Source organism: Gigantopelta aegis, chromosome 9 (assembly GCF_016097555.1).
Source record: "Gigantopelta aegis isolate Gae_Host chromosome 9, Gae_host_genome, whole genome shotgun sequence".
NCBI classification, from domain to species: domain Eukaryota; kingdom Metazoa; phylum Mollusca; class Gastropoda; order Neomphalida; family Peltospiridae; genus Gigantopelta; species Gigantopelta aegis.
In genome coordinates this window covers 30514440-30532752 of record NC_054707.1, presented here as the reverse complement: position 1 = coordinate 30532752, position 18313 = coordinate 30514440, and the positions used below count along the sequence as shown (strand labels likewise).

General features: G+C 37.4%; 1 protein-coding gene across 3 annotated transcripts; it reads left to right on the top strand.

Moving 5' to 3' along the window:
- Positions 1 to 17137, top strand: LOC121380827 (protein Abitram-like). 3 transcript variants are annotated; one of them, XM_041509813.1, is made up of 7 exons: positions 1 to 133; positions 504 to 659; positions 5208 to 5259; positions 6706 to 6829; positions 8738 to 8884; positions 15505 to 15618; positions 16155 to 17137. In XM_041509813.1, the coding sequence occupies exons 2-7, from the start codon at positions 542 to 544 to the stop codon at positions 16161 to 16163; spliced, it is 564 nt and encodes a 187-aa protein (XP_041365747.1). In that variant the 5' UTR covers positions 1 to 133; positions 504 to 541; the 3' UTR covers positions 16164 to 17137. The 3 variants fall into 3 exon arrangements, with proteins under 3 accessions (XP_041365747.1, XP_041365745.1, XP_041365746.1); XM_041509811.1 differs by having other exon boundaries at positions 15505 to 15653; XM_041509812.1 differs by having other exon boundaries at positions 28 to 118; positions 15505 to 15653.
- The last annotated feature ends 1176 nt before the right edge of the window (positions 17138 to 18313 follow it).

Genomic DNA, 18313 nt, shown 5'->3' with positions numbered 1-18313 from the left:
GACGTTTTCATGGTAATGTTCTCGGTAATTTTCGTAACTTGAGGGAAAATGTCGAAATATCAGCGGAATGTGCACCTCCAGATCCTTACCCAGGATCCGCGCCTGACAGGGAATTAAAGTAGCGTAGAACTATGTACAGTAATAATCCATTGTCCGTAAAAATCTAGTGTCATGTCTTAACATGACATCATTGGATGCTGTAGTAAAATTTAAAAAATGAAATTATTGGGATGTCTTTTTTATTTTTTGGTGGGGTAAGGGTATTTAATTCAAGGTAACATCGTTACATTTCACAAGAAGAAAAAAAATATTTGGTTATTATGCAGCTCTAAATGAATGTATTTTAAAGTTGCAATCTCGGGGTTTAAATATAGTACTAGTATTTTAAAATTTAGAACAGACGATACATTTTGTCTACATCGGCGAGAGTCAATGATATTGTGAAAATGTATAAATGTGGTACGAGACCAATTTAAAATGTTAATTATCGCCCTTATTTTTAGATCTTCTTTCCGGTGTCAAACGACAACAAACACGTGTGATGTCAACGCTAAATAAACCCGACCAAGAACACTATGTAGTAGCACGAATACAAGAACAAATGCCAGATAAGCAGTTATCAGTTGTGGACCGTTACTTTACACGTCGTTATCGTGTTGGTGAGTGTTGACACGGTGTAGACTGTTTGCTTTTGGGGGTATTTTTAATATCGGCTTACAGTAAATGTACTAAATCCGTAATCGGACACCCGTGGCCATAGCCCGAGTACTCTGACTGTAAGCGAGCTAGACGGACATTTGGACATAAATACGCTCTCATTACAGTCAGAGACCAAGCTATGTATTTTTTTGGCAATTCTCGACAACCAAAAAGTTGGCAAAGATTTCCGCTCTAATACCACAACAATCCTATGTTTGACGTCAAATACCTTTACATCGATCATTTTCAAGTTAACTGATTAAAAAAATCCACATATTAATCACTAATATACATAGTACAGAAAGAAATCCGCTATGCTATTCGTGACACTCCATCGCAAGAATTACAAAGCTCGGTGACCTATTTCATGACGTAGATCATGTGATCGCCCACTGGGTGATTCCGCCTAGTAGATGGAATGGGTGATCATGTGACGCAGCATCACGATAAAGATCCGCGAACTTAGAATTCTGCTGTCCGGAGTTTGCCGAAGCTTAATTGAATGTGGGTGCTGTCGGGTTTCTTTCTGTAGTGTGTGTATTGGTGATTAATATGTGGATTTTTTTTAATCAATTAACTCGAAAATGATCGATGTAAAAGTATTTAACGTCAAACGTAGGATTGTTGTGATATTAGAGCGGAAATATTTGCCAACTTTTTGGTTTTGGAGCGTATTTATGTCCAAATGTCCGTCTAGCTCTCTTACAGTCAGAGTACTCTGGCTACCGTGGCTACAGGTAGGCCTGTCCCCAAACAGAAACACCTAAAATATATATATTAAAAATTGGTAGGACTTTCCTTTGGCACTGTCATGTATAAAGAACATTATAAAAACTTAAAATAAATAGAGTTGGGGTTAGGGCTAGTGACAGTGCCAAAGGAAAGTCCTTCCAAAAAATTGTTTAAAATAACGAGAAATTACTCTCCTACTTTTAATTACCGTTCTATTCCGCCAAATGTTGTCCAGACACACAAATTGTGAAAAAACATTTTATAGTGACACAGATTCCACATATGAGACTACATAACAATGTCAACGATATCCACTTTGAACGCTGATATTACATACGGCAAAGTACATGAAGTTTTCTGCTGTCTGCCATTTATGATTTTGCATGTTTATGGACTATCCGCGAGTAACCGTGAACCAGCCTATTAACAGGAAGTGGTTTCTGCACACGTGCATTGTAATTTACGATCGATTTGATGAAATAATGTTTTACCTTGTTCACTTTATTGTCAAAATAAACCTACAAATGTTAATATTCATGCCATTTTCTGTTGTGATGAGATTAAATGCATGTCGTAGTTTAATGTTCACATTCTTCAGCTACACCTGTAAACCGGGCTATTGTTTTTCAATAGTGATGCATGTCACGTGACTTCACCAAAACCTTTTTGCAATGCATCTGTGAAGCATACGAGACAAAGACAGTGGTGTAAAATTGTTGTTTATTTAGGTTTGTTTAATATTACATGCCATTTAATATAGTGTGCACAGTGCAAAATGGTGGTCATGTATACATTGCGCTAATGTCTACTTTTCTTTTTCTCATTTGCGCACTTTGTTTTTGGGAAGGTTTTCTTAATTTAATAAAAGTATTTTGATGTCAGGGTTCAATCGCATGCAGATTCCTTAAAAACAAATCAAACGTAAATAGACCGGTTTTGGGGGTAGCCTGGTTCACATTTTTAAAGGTACTTTTCAAGAGTGGTGGGTCGATATGATGTATTAACCTAACAACGTCATAACATGCTCTACAGGGCACGAACTTAAGAATTTGTCTCCCACGGCAATTTTTAAAAGAATTGCAATGGGTGAAACAGTCCACCGACAGCAATTTTGAGCCTGCCTATGGCAATTTTTTTTAAAGTGACATTTGCAGCAAATAAACCTGACTGAAATGCTATCTTGTCATATGTAGACATCTTTTAAATGTGCAAATGTTCAATATTGGCAGATAATGTACACCAGGTGTATACATTTCGCCATTGTTGAGGAGCTTTACCGACGGCACAAAAGTGCCATAGGTGATGCTCTCTACCTATGGCAATTTATGTCTCAACGACGGCAATTGCCATCAGTGCCGCCGTTAAGTTCAAGCCCTGGCTCTAAGGTATAATGCACTCATCATCACGTCAGATTAATTACGTCCTCTCCACCACCCTTCTTTTAAGAGTATTCAACCATTTTATTTTTCAGTTGTAATTTTTTAAAACATATATTTAACCAAATTAATTTTTCAACTTCGCTTTGTGAAAAGATATCAACTATACTTCATTTTCAAATGAAATTGCAGCATGTCAGAAAGTCCGATGAAACGTCAACTTGTTTGATTATGAACAAAACTATATTTAATAGTGAATAGAATACAAAACAGACTTTTACCTTAATCCAAAAACCATAATTTTTACATTGGGCTCAATTTGGCTCATGGGTCTAATAGGTTTCACTACATTATGAAAACTAGTTCTACGGATAATAGTAGGTACATGATTAATAAAGGACAATAGTAACATTATTTCAACATTTGGTTGTCGGGCACAGTTTCATTTTTGACAGGCTAAAATTGATTAACATACTATTAGGTAATTTTGACAGGTACCACTAAAATAATTATTTCCAGGCCTGACGAAAAGTGGAAAAAAGCTAACTAATTAAAGGTAGGAGAGTAATTTATTGTAGTTGTTAACAATTTGGTTTAGACTTCAGTTATAACACTATAGTTACATATATAACATAACTATAGTACACTCAGCGTCATTGGTTGGGGGCTGTAGTCCAAGTACTCTGCTGTTCGAGAGCTTGATGAAATTAAGATGGAAATTTTGATGGTTTTGATCGCTCTCTGCCGCCAGAGATACACATGTAACTGTATACCAAAAACACAGAATAGCTGCACTTTAGGCAAAGTTTCCCACTCTAATACAATAAAAAATCCTATATTTGATGATATTCAAGTTCGCCAATAACAATTATTCTCTACAGCAATTTTAAACCAGTAACTTTTGAAATAAACATAAAAACCAAAATTATCCCTTCAGTCAACAGCAATATTCAGTGGCAGTAAACCTTCCATTGGTAAAGCCTCTGACAGTTTATATTGATACTACTGCAATTGCCATCGGTGCCATTGCTATATGCGAACCCCGACTCTGTTTACTATTAGTCTTGAGTCTAAACTCTAAAAGTTCTATAAGCAAGGGTCTGGTGTGTTGTTTTTCTGGTCACAACAAAGGCCTAAAACATATATAAGATATGCACTCCTTTCAAACTCGGGGCAAGACATACATTGTAGCCTAGTGGTAAAGTGCTCACTTGATGTGCATTCGGTCTGGGATCGATCACTGTCGGTAGGCCCATTGGGCTATTTCTTGTTCCAGACAATGCTCCTAGACTGGTATATCAATGGTTGTGGTATGTGCTATCCTGTCTGTGGGATGGTGCATATAAAAGATCCCTTGCTATTAATGGAAAAAATTTGCAGATTTTCTCTCTGAGATTATATGTAAAAATTACCAAATGTTTAACATCCAGTAGTCAATGATTAATAAATCAATGTTAAACAAAACAAACTTCTTCTTTTTATTAGTCTTGAGAGTCTAAAGTGTCTGGTCACAATAACCAAAAATATGTTGGGAGATGCAAGGGCTGAGATATAGGATGAATAGAACAGAAATTAAAAACTGCCACAGCAGGGAAACGGATGACTGTCAAAGTGTGAGACTGGTGCAGGAGTGATAATGGTAGAGGTGGATAATATAATACGTTGCATGTAGATATTTTGTTTGTTTGTTTTGCTTGACGACACCACTAGAGCACATTGATTAATTAATCATCGACTATTGGATGTGATACATTTGGTAATTCTGACACATACTGGTAGTCATCAGAGGAAACCCGCTACATTTTTTTCTAATGAAGCAAGGGATCTTTTATATGTACTTCCCACAGACAGTACATACCACAGACTTTGACCAGTTGTGGTGCACTGGTTGGAATTGGAAAAAAAAATCAATTGAATAGATCCACCCAGGTGGTTCAATCCTGTGACACAAGCACCTCAAGTGAGCACTCAACCAACTGAGCTATATTCCACCCCCTGCACATAAATAATGTTTAAAATTAAACATAATTTCATTATACATACATGTATGTATGATGTCATGTTACTTGTAATGTAGTATAATAGTACATTTTATTTTGAATTTTTTTTATTCAGCTTTTAAATCCTATTGGTCCATTCAGTGTGAATTTCAAACAAAAGTCCATATCACTTGCAAACTTTTACATAATTCATATAAATGTGCAAATATATTATGTATACCTGTACTGTTGCTGGCTATGAAGTGATGTATTTAATAAATTACTATTACGTGGGGAATATTTGTGAATGTTATTTGACGCTGCAGTAATTTTTAAATGTTTATTATCCATTGTTTGTATCGAGGAACATGTTTTTAATGTCATTTTACAGCCTGTATTATTTTATGTATTTCTCACCTAGATAATAATGGAGAGACTGCAGAAGACCAATGTATTTTATCTCATTCAAACAGGTTAGTGTTGCCACATGCAAGTATTGTATTTACTGATTTACACAGTTATGAGCATGCGTTATTACGTTTTAGGTCTCATTGAGAAATACACCTACATGTAGCAGAAATGGTCTGCCATAGTCCCCATGATATTCAAGCTGACTATCCTTGACCCTTGAGATAGTTAAAGAGATTCTCAGAACTTTGCTACCACTGTAACATGTTTACCACTGACAAAACCTTTTTGATGACTATAATGACACATTAAAAGATATTTTCCTGTTTTAGAATGTCAGTGTCTATATTTACTAGCTAGGTGTTTGTTGTCGTCTTAATGTCAGTGTCTATATTTACTACAACAGCAGAAAACTCAGGACTGTCCCTTAAATAGTTTAATCTCAGCAATAGCTTGTTTGCCCTCCTTACTTCTTGTCATGCACAGAAAATTGGATGTCATCAGTAAGAAAAAATAATGTGCCCAACCTGATTTTCCTCTACGCTCTTCCCATACACTCCACATAGGTGATCGGTATTACAGAAGTCTGGACTTAACAACCATTGTACTTTTAATACATGTATAGCAAACAAATGGTTTTGATTTATTTTAAAAATACATATATGTATTTGTGAGATCTTAATGATGCACAGGAACTTTTTTCCATGAGTATATAAGAAAGAGAAAGAGTAAAATTGGCATTGGTAATATGATGAAAGGCATCCATGTCCAACAAAATTGCATAGGCTAGAGCCCAAGGTACCAGAATGAAATCATTTTTGAATAGAAAGTAAATTGCTTTTGGGTGCTCTTTTGAAGGAAACATTTGCCTTCAAGGTTCTTTAATTTCTGTTCTTAAACTGAAGGGAATTTAATACGGAATATTTGCCCTACCCAATTAAAATTTAACTTCTGTAATAGTACTACTAGTACATGGGTGTTTACTATATGGTTATTGCCCATGCGAGACCATATTCCAGTATAGCTTGGGCACTTTTTTTCTTTTTTTTTGAACTTGAAATGTTTAATCAGTGTTAACATAAGCATACAGGACGGGGGACACCCTAATGCTGGAGCAAATTCGGGCAAAAACACTAAGAGATAATTGGACAAAATGTGCTAAACTGAGGCTTTTTTTAACATGTTCATGTATTTGGAAATGTATGTTCTGTTACAGATCAAGTTTGACGTTCATGGCAGTTTACCCATTTTTCACTTATAGCCGTTGAACTTAGGATATATGAAAATTTGTTTACCAGACTCTTTTGTTTTTTTTGTGGGGGGTGGGGGGGGGGGGGGGATGCCTAACATATTGAGATTAAAGTTTGTATATAGTTTTATCAAGTACTCTTACAGTTCTAGTTCAACTTTCATGGCGATTTACTCATTTTTCAGAGTTATGACCCTTGAATTTAGAAGATCCAAATTGGCTCATTTTTATTTTTATATTTTTTATATGGCTTTTATTTTAGAATATGTATCATAGCTGTCGCTCCCAGTCATCCTATGTTAAAGACGACTGTCACAGGTGTATCTTTTCAAGTTACTGATGATGTGAATAGGCTGGAAAACAAAGTGTCAGGAAAATCAAAGCGGGTAAGATTTCACACATGTATACATGTTATATATAATTATGCAATTCTTTAACTGGTATTTAATAGAATTTAGTTTTTTAATGTTTGATTGTAAATCTGTTCAATAATAGAAAGTTAGTATAACTAGTGTTTCAAATTTCATCTTTTCAATAATAGAAAGTTAGTATAACTACATGTAGTGTTACAAATTTCATCATTGACCATTGGTTATAATCGTTTGGCACCAAATGAAGTAAAGTAAAGTTTGTGTTTTATTTAACGACGCCACTAGAGCACATTGATTTTTTATCTTATCATCGGCTATTGGACGTCAAACATATGGTCATTCTGACACTGTTTTTAGAGGAAACCCGCTGTCGCCACATAGGCTACTCTTTTACGACAGGCAGCAAGGGATCTTTTATTTGCGCTTCCCACAGACAGGATAGCACAAACCATGGCCTTTGTTGAACCAGATATGGATCACTGGTCGGTGCAAGTGGTTTACACCTACCCATTGAGCCCAGCGGAGCACTCATTCAGGGTTTGGAGTCAGTATCTGGATTAAAAATCCCATGCCTCGACTGAGATCCGAACCCAGTACCTACCAGCCTGTAGACTGATGGCCTAACCACGATGCCACCGAGGCCGGTTGGCACCAAATGATGAACTTCCGATTACACAGTCAGTTAGAGTTACATGTATATGAACATAAGAAGGATTTGAATTATATGCATCATGCACCTATTGTCGAGTTGGGGGCGAGACGTAGCCCAGTGGTAAAACTCGCTTGATGAGAGGTCCATCTAGAATCGATCCCCATTAGTGGGCCCATTGGGCTATTTCCCATTCCAGCCAGTGCTCCATAACTGGTGTAACAAAGGCTGTGGTATGTACTATCCTGTCTGTGGGATACTGCATACAAAAGATCCATTGCTGCTAATCGGAAAGAGTAGCCCATTGCGTGGCGGTAGTGGGTTTCCTCTCTAATTATCTCATAACCATATGTCCGACACCATATAACCGTAGTCAAAATGTGTTGAGTGCATCATTAAATAAAAGTTTTGTTTGTTTGTTCTATTGTGGAGATCACCAGGAGAGATCCTACAAATTGATAATTGTACCTTTAATAACTACTTAATGTCCTCTTTCTTTACGGAAACATGAAAACTAACCACAACCCTAACAATTACAAGTAACATTTTCCCACACAGTTGATTATGGACTGTTATAATCAATCATCACATAGGTAGATCCAAACCACTCAGGTCGAGGCATAGCCCAGTGGTAAAGCAATTGCCTGATGCATGGGCATTCTAGGATCGATCCCCATCAGTGGGCCCAATAGGTTATTTCTCATTCCAACTGGTGCTCCACAACTGGTATAACACCAGTGTTCGAGATTAAAATTTTTGGCCAGTATCCCAGTTAGATACTAACATTTCAAAATCTGGTATCCCACCTGAGAATTTAGTATTATATGGCATCCCGGTGGGATACCGGGTTCTTGAAGTCTGGTATCCAAAATTAAATTCTGGTATCCCCGGGATATCGGGATACCGTTAATCTCGAATACTGAACACAGGTCATGGTATGTACTATCCTGTTTGGGATGTTGCATATAAAAGACCCCTTGCTGGTAATTGGAAAGAGTAGCCCATTGTGTGGCGGTAACGGGTTTCCTCTCTCATTGTTTGTATGGTCCTTAACCATATGTCTGATGCCATATTACCATATTATTTAAAATGTGTTCAGTGTGTTGTTAAATAAAACATTCCTTCCTTCCTTCCTTCCAAACCGATCAGTTTTTGATCATAGTTTTGATAATCAATGATTGGAACATGACTAAGTGAAACATTAACTGTGTTAAAGTGTTAAGCAGTGTGTGGTGTTGACAAATAACAGTTCCTTGCTTTATGTGTATTTCTAGGGTGCACAATGGCTGAAACCCAAATCAGCTCTTTGCATCGTGACTTGTGACAATGGACAGCAATACACACTGAATAGTTGCATGAGAGGTCAACTGATCGAGGTCAATGAAAACCTGCTTCAGAATCCCAGGTTACTCACAGAGAAGGTAATTCACTATTGCACAGATTCCATGTGAGCATATTAATGTTGGAAACTGGGATAGTACTCAACAGGGAGGGATTAACTTTGATGTTTGAAAATCAAAAACATAGTTTCACAAACATTGATCAATTTGCACAAGATATTGAACACACGTAATGGAGATTTTATAAAATGCCTATATTTTCAAAGCTCATTATTACAAGTTAGTCAGCATTTTATTATTTTAATTTCATTTCAACTTATTTTCTTGCTTATATCCAATTAAAGTTCAAGCACTGGGCACACACACCTCAGCTATCTGGGCTGTCTGTCCAGGACAGTGGGTTAGTTGTTAGTGGTTAGTGAGAGAGAAGAGGGTGTAGTGGTCTTACACCTACCCATTGAGTTGTCTGTCCAGGACAGTGGGTTAGTTGTTAGTGGTTAGTGAGAGAGAAGAGGGTGTAGTGGTCTTACACCTACCCATTGAGTTGTCTGTCCAGGACAGTGGGTTAGTTGTTAGTGGTTAGTGAGAGAGAAGAGGGTGTAGTGGTCTTACACCTACCCACTGAGTTGTCTGTCCAGGACAGTGGGTTAGTTGTTAGTTGTTAGTGAGAGAGGAGAGGGTGTAGTGGTCTTGCACCTAACCATTGAGTCGTTAAAATTCACTCTGAGTGGGAGCCGGTACTGGGCTGCGAACCCTGTACCCACCAGCCGTATGTCCGATGGCTTATCCACAACACCACCAAGGCCGGTAGCATTTTATTAATGTACTTACAAAATGTGAATCAAAATTACCTGAGTTGTGGCCCTTTGTATGTAAATGGAAGGAATGCTTGTCAACCCAGCATTTTGGAGAGTATTAGGTATTTTATATAATGTAATGATGTGTACAATGCGTTCCACGGGCCTTTGCTCTCTTACTCTGCTAACTAAATGCCTTAATGTCTGGTAAGCGCCTAACTCAAATACTGTGTCGGTTTAATTTGTGGCATGTGGTGGGGGGGGGGGGGGGGGGGAGGAAGAAACACAAAATGGGAGCTATGTTAGGGCTTCTAGAATTTTTACAAAATCCACTAGCCATGGGACCAGTGATTTAAAAAAACTTACCAGCCACAATTAGAAATTCACTAGCCCTACTTTACTTTAAGTTCATACAATTTTACTAAATAATAGCAATAATCAGATATGTCACCTAAAGAGAGAGATATATAGCTTAAAAACACTAACACTGGAGGCAGGGGACAAGATAGTTATATTTATAAAATAGACTTAACTCCAACATTTGACCAAAAAAATTTCACAAGCTGTCCAGCATGGCAATTGAATATCACTAGTCATGGGAGTGGGGCTACCATAATCTCGGAACCCTGTGTGTACCATAATGGTATCCAGCACATGTATCGCACTTCGACTGGCAGAATATCTCCACAGTATAAGTAGGATGTCCAGTTACTGGCCTGTCTCATTGCTTTAACTGGTGTCACAGTTATGTTGGTGATGGCTTACTGGTCAGTCACTGGAATAGCTTAATACACTGTCCAGTTGAGAAATTTAAGAGCTCAAGTTCTTTGCTAATTTACCTGTGTTATTTATGCAATACCTTTTTCGTTACATGTGCATTTAAACAAACCTAGGCCCCAGTAGATTTCATGCGTAATTAATTGTCTAAGATGTCAGACATATACAGTAGTTACACTTTGTTTGGCAGTAAAGAGATTGATATTTGCATAACAATAGATTACATGTAGGTAGTTGTCTAGTCTGAACTTGTTTCTTTAAGATTCCACACACCCATTAATTACTCCATGTAGTCCAGTACAATTTCTATGTCAGAATATATTCTGTGAAAAATATAACACGATCGAGAGGATGATGTGAGTACTAGTCTTAGGGAGTGCTTTCCCTTGACAAGTGCTGTGTAAAAACTCAACATAGGTCAAAATGTCAGTTAGCCACCCTCATACCAGAGCACCACCTTGTGTTGCTGTTAAACAAGTGGCAGTATATCATTTGCAAAGTTGTTATCAGTTAGTATTAAATATAACAAGTAACTTCAAGCCAATGGGTCATTTAATAGACCAACCTACTAGCAATCATCAAAGAAAGATTTCAAAAGGTATATCCAAATTTTGTAGTATTTTTTATGAGGAACTATTTCCTAAACTGGACTATATTAAGCTACTACAACTGCTTTAAGTCCCATAGCCTGGTGGAATATATTGATGAAACAGACATGTGCTTGTTATGTTTTTATGGAATATCCTGTTATCTCAAGTCATGTAGTAGCCTCCCAGTCATTGCAATAATAAATAAATCACAAGTAATTCAGAATTTCTATCATGACTGTGTAGCCAACAGTCACCGTCAGTAGACATGCATGTATTACGCAACATTAGGTCTTGAAAAAGTTAATGGACCCCAATTTATCTCAAATATCTGTGATCATTTTTAAAACAGTGAAACATTATTTTCGTGGGACTTATGAGCCTCAAAAAGGATAACTGGCGTTTATGGTACAATTGAAGTATAATAGTTTTTGTTATGAAATTTGGGTCAGTCAGTAATATGATGAGGCAGTTATAGACACTAATGTAGCCAGTGAAAGGATGAGCCAGTTATAGACACTGATGTAGCCAGTGAAAGGATGAGCCACTGATGTAGCCAGTGAAAGGATGAGCCAGTTATAGACACTGATGTAGCCAGTGAAAGGATGAGCCAGTTATAGACACTAATGTAGCCAGTGAAAGGATGAGCCAGTTATAGACACCGATCTAACCAGTGAAAGGATGAGCCAGTTATAGACACTGATGTAGCCAGTGAAAGGATGAGCCAGTTATAGACACCGATCTAACCAGTGAAAGGATGAGCCAGTTATAGACACTGATCTAACCAGTGAAAGGATGAGCCAGTTATAGACACTGATGTAGCCAGTGAAAGGATGAGCCAGTTATAGACACTGATGTAGCCAGTGAAAGGATGAGCCAGTTATAGACACCGATCTAACCAGTGAAAGGATGAGCCAGTTATAGACACTGATGTAGCCAGTGAAAGGATGAGCCAGTTATAGACACCGATCTAACCAGTGAAAGGATGAGCCAGTTATAGACACCGATCTAACCAGTGAAAGGATGAGCCAGTTATAGACACTGATGTAGCCAGTGAAAGGATGAGCCAGTTATAGACACTGATGTAGCCAGTGAAAGGATGAGCCAGTTATAGACACTGATCTAGCCAGTGAAAGGATGCTTTTGTTTTGGCTGAAAGTTATCTGAAGTTGCTCAGCTATTAGCAGTAGTGTGACATCGAAGTTACCATAATATTTTGGATCTCATCTGAAACCATCACTACACAGATGTCAAGACGCCAACTTGTTTATATAGTGTCATAGCTTATGGGCCTTTGTTTCACTTTTGCACAACACTGGGCATCTAATCAGCTCAACCCGTGCCATTTAATCAGTCAAGCATTCAGCTGCATTTCATTTCAGTAATGTTAGAAAATACTAATTGTTACTTTTATTTTAATATAACGGTTATTCCATGTCAATTCACCAAAACAAAGGTAAAAATTAAACCATACCTCCTTCGATTTTGCTAAAAATTGGTATACATGGTAATTGTTGCTGAAAAGATTGACAGAAATAATGTTCCACAGTGATTAATAGACCTCAGGCCTCTCCGTTTGAAAATAGCAGGGGAGCAATCCACTGCTCTCCTGAATATGATCCCAGGTGAGAAATACCAAATAAGGAGAGCAATTTCAAAAATTAAAAATAAACAACAAACAAATTGTGTATAGCTTTATTTAGAATGTAACAGGTTGATAGTTCTACAAATTTTTCCTTTTGCCATCTTGGCAATAGACCAGAAACCCCTTTCAGCTACGATTTAACGTCCACTGGTGTATGATGAAAATGTACCTATATTGAAAACAAATTTCTCACGTAAGCATGTGAAACATTTCTATAATTTGAAACATTTGACAGATTACCCAACTCACATATTGAAATATATTCAGTGGTTGAATAACTAATTATTTGTGTGCAAACCATTTTTGATTTTTAAAACTAGGGTTATTTTTCAAGAGGTATTTTGTTAATCGTTCACAGGTGGACGTGACATAGAGGCAGTAAATAACGCTAATAATAATAATAGCCCGTTATCAATGTTTACGCGTTCTGTTGCCATGATAGTTTAGTGTTAAAGAACGAAACGGCTTTTTTTACGATATTGCCTTAATGGGTTTACAGTTTGAAACAGTTCTGTAATATAGCCTATAGCAAAACGATTGAGGCGAGCAATAAACTACTCACCAGTTTTAAGTTTTAGGCGAGTATGAGGTGCGAGCAAGTCGCTCCTCACCTCTTACGGAGAGGCCTGGACCTTTCTGGAAATTGTAAAAATCGATAATGACTCCCCACACGTGTACGGGGCACCTGCGTGACGCACGTGCAAACTATGGAATGTGTTTCGGTATGTTCATAAACAGACCTGAACGTTCTTTACTAGGATGTCTGTGGTCAACACATACGGGTGTGGGGTACCCAAATAATTCACTATTATCATATAACCATTCCCCACAGCTAATATACCTTACAATTTTGGCAATTGTAAATTCTTATTAGAGTTCCCCTACTTTTTTTGAAGAATATATATATATATATATATATATATACACACACACATACATACATGTGTATATACAGTCGAACCTGGTCTAACGGTCAACTGCCTATAACGGCCACTATAAATCCTCCCAATGCATTTCCTTCTTTATTTGACCTGTACATAACGATCACCTGTCCATAACGGCCAGCAGTCACTATATTTCACCCCAAATCACAGGTTGAACCTGCTATAACGGTCACGAGATGATCGTCATAAAGATGAGTTTTGGTTTATTTTTTGACCCTGGTTATGTCTTTACTTTTTCAATCATCTTAAAAATCATGTCATGTAAAAGCTTTGGGGTTATTTTCTGTCAAAGTACAGTTCCATTGTAATTCTCTGATCGTAATTGAAAAACAAACAGACACTCAGTAACTTCCGTGACACGCAGTTACTGGTGGGGTAATTCGATTGGTTCTCAGCATCCTCACTGAATAGTAGACGACTTCTCATTGGCTGTACATAATGTAATCTGTATGTATGGTCACTCTATTGAGTCTCGAGAAACTAAACAAATGAGGTGTTATGTTAGGTGTTTCATTGTTTCTAGCCAGTCATGATTGGTAAATAAACATGAATTGCTGAAGGCGGCGGTCATTGCAGATTATTTAAGCGACTCCTGATCTTATTCAGCTGTAATCAATGATTATACTTCACTGAAGGATTAGTGGTGGCATAAAACAAACAAATGAGTCAAACATGCCACATGGGTAATAACCTTCAATTACACAAAATATCTTCTGCAAGTCAATGTTAGCGTTTGCGAAATATATCAACGAATACGTTTGCATGCAAAATGCCATCGAAAAATCGTACTTCTTTAACGTTAGAACAGAGAATCGATGCTATTAACAAATCTGAGAAAGGCAATTTAAGTGCGCGAAAGATCGCCGATCATTTTGGTGTAGGACGTTTTCAGATTAATTATTTTAAAAAGGAAAGCTGATGTTCTTGCCGATTTTGACAATAATGTTTAAGCCGAAAGAAAAGGGCAGAAGAAAGCAACAGACAATGATGACATAAACAGGCTAGTGTGGGAATGGTTTAAAAATGTGACATCTTTTTTTCACGACAGTTGTGATATTCTTTAATATATGGGTTCTAATTTTGAACTTGTATATAAGGGTCACCTCTCTAAAATGGCCACTTTTGTCAGGTACTGTGGGTGGCCGTTATATACAGGTTTGACTATATATTTTTTTAAATTAAGTTTATTTTTTTAATGCCAAGATCTAAGGTTGACAAGTATATACATGACATTATGTAGTGTTTATATAACTTATTGTAATACTTTTTAAAAATTGTGTTAAATTGGGTGCATTAAAAAAAATCATCTGCTTTTTCAACACACACCTCCTGCTTTCTCTTGACTAAAGGTTGACAGGTCTGACCACTACACCCTCTTCTCACTCGCTAATCACTAACCCACTGTCCTGGACAGACAACCCAGATAGCTGAGATGTGTGCCCATGACAGCGTGCTAGAACCTTAATGGATATAAGCACGAAAAAAAAGTTGAAAGTTGGATCATTTGATGGCTTTATGTATGTATGATACCAGTATTTACAAAGTGATAACATATTAATGTCACACAACCATATCTATGATTGTGACCCAAGACAAGGTCAAAATTATACAGAATTTATATGTAGTGAAAATTAATTTGAATTGTTTGGGTGGTTTTCATATTTGATATGAGTGCATGTGTGACTTCTACATAAAGCCTGTTATTTGAAACTTCCTTATTGTTTATAAAAGAGTCACTATTGTTAGTGGAATTGATAACAAAATAATGTTAGGTAAGACTAATGTCATTTTTTTAAATACTCCTCTCCCATTGCCTTTATGATTACTATCCAGTTACAAGAACATAACATGCAAGACATCAGTTCCTCGTCATTCTAGTTTTACTGTAGTCAGCCAGTGTTAATGAGATATGAGAATTCTTAATAGCAGATGACACATTTTCTATTTTCAGCCATTAACTGAAGGCTATGTGGCTATTGTTCTTCCGGTGTTGCATGATTATGAGCGAGAAATGTCGAAACTGCTATCGGAAGCTGACTACCAGGGAGTGTTGGCACAGCGACTGGTGAGCACAGAATCCACGGAGACTGCAGCTCTGATGTGAACAGTAATATAGTGACGAACCATACATACTGCTAGTATTACTGCTAGTTACGGGGCGGGACGTAGCCCAGTGGTAAAGCACTCGCTTGATGCGCATTGGTATGGGATCAATTCCCTTTGGTGGGCCCATTGGGCTATCTCTTGTTCCAGCCAGTGCATCACGACTGGTATATCAAAGGCTGTGCTATGTGCTGTCCTGTCTGTGGGATGGTGCATATAAAAGGTCCCTTGCTACTAATGAAAAAAAATGTAGCAGGTTTCCTCTCTAAGACTGTCAAATTACCAAATGTTTGACATCTAATAGCCAATGATTAATAAATCAATGTGCTCTAGTGGTGTTATTAAACAAAACAAACTTTATATTTGTATACACAGGCATTGCAACTTGTTATTCACACCATGAAAACAAGTTTGTGAGGAAACCAATTGTTTTTTTTATCTTAAATGCATTGCTTGATATGTAAGCACTACCTTAAAGAATAAATTTGTATATTGTAGGGATTGTGAAACAAATAAAACATTTAGTAGGAAAGATTGAGGATAACTGTGACACCAAGTTAAATGGGACACTGCTCTAGTGGTAAATTGCCAAACAGGAAATTCTCCAAAGCCATACTTTTACAAGAGTAGGTGTATTTTACAAATGGAAGCATTTTTAGAGAGCAGGTTAAACGTGTTTCTCATCATTCTGTTTAATTTTCGACATCCTCAGTGTGAACACCATAACTATCGTGGAATATTAATACATATCAACAAATAGCAACATTAAAACTGATATAGGGAGAAAGCTAGCCAAACAAGATGAATCATTCTAAACAATTTGAGAGAGTAATCTGAGATTTTCATGCACACATCCTGGTGCGGGCTAACTGATGTTTTATATCAAGTTTCAACATAATGTCACAGCCACGAGGAACAGCCTGAGGATGGCAGTTATTGGTACAGATGAGGACCACAAGAAAGAGACTGAGGACTGCAGTCATTGGCACAGATGAGGACCACAAGAAAGAAGCTGAGGACTACAGTCATTGACACATATGAGGACCACAAGAAAGAGGCTGAGGACTACAGTCATTGGCACAGATGAGGACCACAAGAAAGAAGCTGAGGACTACAGTCATTGGCACAGATGAGGACCACAAGAAAGAGGCTGAGGACTACAGTCATTGGCACAGATGAGGACCACAAGAAAGAGGCTGAGGACTACAGTCATTGGCACATATGAGGACCACAAGAAAGAGGCTGAGGACTGCAGTCATTGGCACAGATGAGGACCACAAGAAAGAGGCTGAGGACTACAGTCATTGGTGCAGATGAGGACCACAAGAAGAGGCTGTTTAGATGGTTCTAGTGTCTCTAGATGGCAAAAGCAGTACAAATTCCAAAGTCAACATTGCAACGATATAACTGGTTTTCTGTGTACTTTTATAGTTTGTATTTGCTAACCAACAAATAAATGAAAAACAGATATTGTTTCTCAATTATAGCTTTATGTATTGTTCATTGACAGATGTCCCAGTTTGCCTCATATTGTTCTCAAATTTACCCCGTAACTGGGACATAAAATTATTTGTTTGCATGTTCTTATACCTTGAGTGTCTCTAGATGGAAAGGTAATTTAAAATACCTGTGTACTATGTTAACAAATGTGTTGTTTACCTTCCACAATGGTTTGGTGCTGGTATTTCTATTAGTCACCACTTACGGTGAAAAACACAAATTTAGCCCTGTCTCCCCTACATTTTCCTATATTTTGACAGGTGACATAGTTAAAGCATATAGTAAATCATTTTACATTTTTTTTTTATGTAGTGAGGCAGGCAACACCCAATTTTAAACTGAATTGTGCACTTTTGGTTAAAAGCATGAAACTTGACACATAGATATCTTGGCCCATTTCAAACATTTTCAGATATGGACCCAAGTCAAGAGCGCTCCCTGGTGTGCAGGGAGGATCTACAAATGTCCCTACCCTTGTTTAGTGGGGCAGCTAACACAAAACTTGTGCACTTTTGGCTAAAAACATGAAACTTGGCACATATACACCTTGACCCATTACAAACATTTTCAGATATGGAACCAAGTCAGCAGTGCCCCCTGGTGGCCAAGGAAGATCTACAAATCTCCCTCACCCCCTTTTAGTGGAGCACCTAACAAAACAATTGTGCACTTTTTGGGTTAAAAAGCATGAAACTTGGCACACATATACTTTGCCCCATTAGACATTTTCTTATATGGACCCAAGCCAGCAGCGCCCTCTGTTGGTCAGGGAGGATCTACAAATGCACCTCCCCTCTCCATGTAGGAATGTTTTAACGACTTGCAAGTTATGATTCAAATGCATGATTCTCACCCATTGTTAATGCTGCATCAATTCTAAATGTAATTGTAAATAGATTAGATGAATGCGGGTGCAGATTTGGGTGGCGGTGGTGCAGAGTGAGCAATAGTTGTGATTTGTACTTTCATGTCATGAAGAAATATATGTAACGTGCACACCAAATACATTGCATATATCAAGAAACGTAATGCATAAATACCATGACGCATTACAAGCACTTAACAGCAGCCCCTTCTTTTCCATAGAGGAAGTTATATTCAAAATATCACTAGATGAATATATTTATAAAAATGATAAAATATGGATAAATCAAAGG

What these genes read in the sequence shown, in the direction of transcription:
- LOC121380827 (XM_041509811.1), top strand. Translation starts at nt 542, where the DNA reads ATGTCAACGCTAAATAAACCCGACCAAGAACACTATGTAGTAGCACGA. An exon ending in TGTCAGGAAAATCAAAGCGG is followed by an intron (nt 6,830 to 8,737) that starts GTAAGATTTCAC and finishes GTGTATTTCTAG; the next exon opens with GGTGCACAATGGCTGAAACC. An exon ending in CCAGGTTACTCACAGAGAAG is followed by an intron (nt 8,885 to 15,504) that starts GTAATTCACTAT and finishes TTCTATTTTCAG; the next exon opens with CCATTAACTGAAGGCTATGT.